Source organism: Penaeus chinensis, chromosome 22 (assembly GCF_019202785.1).
Source record: "Penaeus chinensis breed Huanghai No. 1 chromosome 22, ASM1920278v2, whole genome shotgun sequence".
Classification (NCBI taxonomy): Eukaryota; Metazoa; Arthropoda; class Malacostraca; order Decapoda; family Penaeidae; genus Penaeus; species Penaeus chinensis.
In genome coordinates, this window is record NC_061840.1 from 14604048 (window position 1) to 14606547 (window position 2500).

At 34.3% G+C, this 2500-nt stretch overlaps 1 protein-coding gene across 1 annotated transcript in view; it reads right to left on the bottom strand.

The window, feature by feature from the left end:
• Positions 1-2500, bottom strand: part of LOC125036840 (1-phosphatidylinositol 4,5-bisphosphate phosphodiesterase-like) — a 207172-nt gene that overhangs the window by 7038 nt on the left and 197634 nt on the right. The window contains exons 14-17 of the mRNA XM_047629717.1: positions 1884-2041; positions 1136-1342; positions 681-845; positions 108-312 (exon numbers count right to left, since the gene is read on the bottom strand). Of these exons, the coding sequence (XP_047485673.1) occupies positions 108-312; positions 681-845; positions 1136-1342; positions 1884-2041 (735 nt within the window). The remainder of the gene's footprint in view (positions 1-107; positions 313-680; positions 846-1135; positions 1343-1883; positions 2042-2500) is intronic.

The window sequence follows — 2500 nt, forward strand, 5'->3', positions numbered from 1 at the left end:
TCTATGAAATATATTCAAAATACCTTATTATTTTTTTATCATATTAAGGTTTCAATTCAATACATAAAAATAATTAATTGAAAAACAATGAAAATAAGCCAACTCACCGCCAAGACCATCAGGTACATAAATTTTGAGTTCAATATTACAGAACAACATGGGAAGAGACATTGGGAAGTTGCCTTCTGTACGCAAGGAAATATGACGATAACCAGCCTGGAGACCGTCAAGGGGCAGAATACGTTGGCCTAACATCTTGCCATTCTCATCAAATACACCAAATCTTAGCACAGCCAGATCAGGCAAAACAACCTGTCACATAAGACATTAAGTAAAAGATATCAACATTAATGAACAGTGTTCATTGTAACAAATGTGGAAAAGGTATGAATGAGAATGAATATCTACAAAAAATGTATTTGACCAGTTTTGATAATCAAACCTGTCAAATTCATCTCTTGCATTGTGAAGCTATCCCTTTTCATTTACACATTTTCTGCAGATGGACATATATGTTTATATGTAAATCACAATAAGTATAGTAATAATGATGACTGTGACAACAATGAATGACCCCTGTGTAACAATAATGAGAAATCTTATATCAGTAATTCATATAATATAGAATTAAACCAAATTTCTATATACACAATTCAAGATATCATACACATTTCACTCACTTTACGGAAGAGGAAGGGTTCCTCATTGTACTGTGGGTTGAGACCATTTCCTGGGATCATTCGGGTTCTGAATTCTTTCCTGATGGTGTCTGTTGGTAAGCCATACATGTCCACCTCCACGTATGTGCCAACTTTCTTGTCTGACAAGAACTGACCAGCTATGACCTAGGAAAGAACAGATAGTTGTGAAAAAAGAAACAGAGAAATGAGAATTCCTCAATAATTTACGAGTTATTAAAATTATTCACTTTTCCTTGTAAGTCCTCTTACCTGAGTAAAATTTCATCTTTGTGCATCAATGACTATTAAAAATAATATTAACACTTCTGAACTTCTGAACAGCATTACAGCATTACAGGACATGTTTTCAAGATGAGTGTTTTTATATGATAAGTTTATTCTACCTCTTACAGTATATATCTACTTTTCGTCAGCCTGCAAAGAAATAAACTTACCGACACAGAAACCTGAGCAGCAATCACACCATCTACAGGAGATTCTGCAAACGGATCAAAGGTTTTGTCTGTACGACGCATGAAGTCAGGCTTGAGTAGATATCCACAGTTTCCATTGTATTCAAACTTTCCCTGGTTTAACTGCATGGGCAGATCTGAGGTCTGGAAGTTCAGGGACACCATCTGACAACCAGCATTCCAGAACACCTGCCAACCAAGAAAACAAAATTTAGTCAGAGCAATTCTCTTGAAATTTAGGAATTTTCTACTGATTTTTATGACAAAGAAATACATATATCTTGACACCATCAATAATAGATAATATATATAACAACAGGTACATTTTGGGTAAAGTCTCCTGAGGACAGGTTTAGATTTGTGCAAGTCACTTTGCACCAGGACACTTGTATAGTTCATGCTTGGGGGTGCAAGACTTCACCCAGTTATTGGCATTTGATCAAGATGAGACAATACCAGCATTTTGTATTAGTGACTTGGACATGACTGAATATTATCCATTGCAGGACAAAAAGCATCTGTAGTTCTCCAGCATGTGTGAGCAATGGACAAAAAAATGGCATAAGTCAAAAACTTATCCTTATTAATAAAATAAGCATTGGGAAGCTTTGATCTGAAATCATTGTTATTAAAGTAGACAAAAAAAAAAAAAAAAAAAGTCTTTCCTACCCTGTATGCAAAAAAATACTCCAAACTTTGCTGTCCTATAGGAGTCAACAGCAAAGCTCACCTGAGGCATGTAATTTGAGGAGTCCACTCTTGCTCCCTTGGGGTAGATTCTAGACATCTGCCGCTTGTTGTAGTTGACAAACTCAATAGCCTGTGTCTTGAGGTATCCTAACCCCATGGTCTCCGAAAATGAAGACATGTTGTGATGGACATTCTTTTCTGTGGGATTGAAGTGTGAGTAAATTTCCAAATATACGGGAGGATATGGCAAACTAGAAAATCAACCTAATTGGGCTAAATAGAACAGATAAAACAATGTTAGGGACTCATACACATCTGAAAAGAAGTAAAGATTCAAGAAAAAATGACAAAGTATCAGAAAGAGCATCAGTTAATGTAGTTTTTCTAACTTGATTTAACTGAGGAAAACATTATCAATTTCATTAACTATTCTAGAGACACTGCTTGGTATTAATATAATTCATAAAATTATGAAGTAATAAAACTACCAACCGGATAACTCTACATAAGTTCACTTAGCGAAGACCTTCTGCAGAAAGGAGTTCATATACAGCCACTTGATGGGAAAAAATATGTATATATTTATATATATACATATAAATATATATACATATATACATATACATATATATACATATACATATATATACATATACA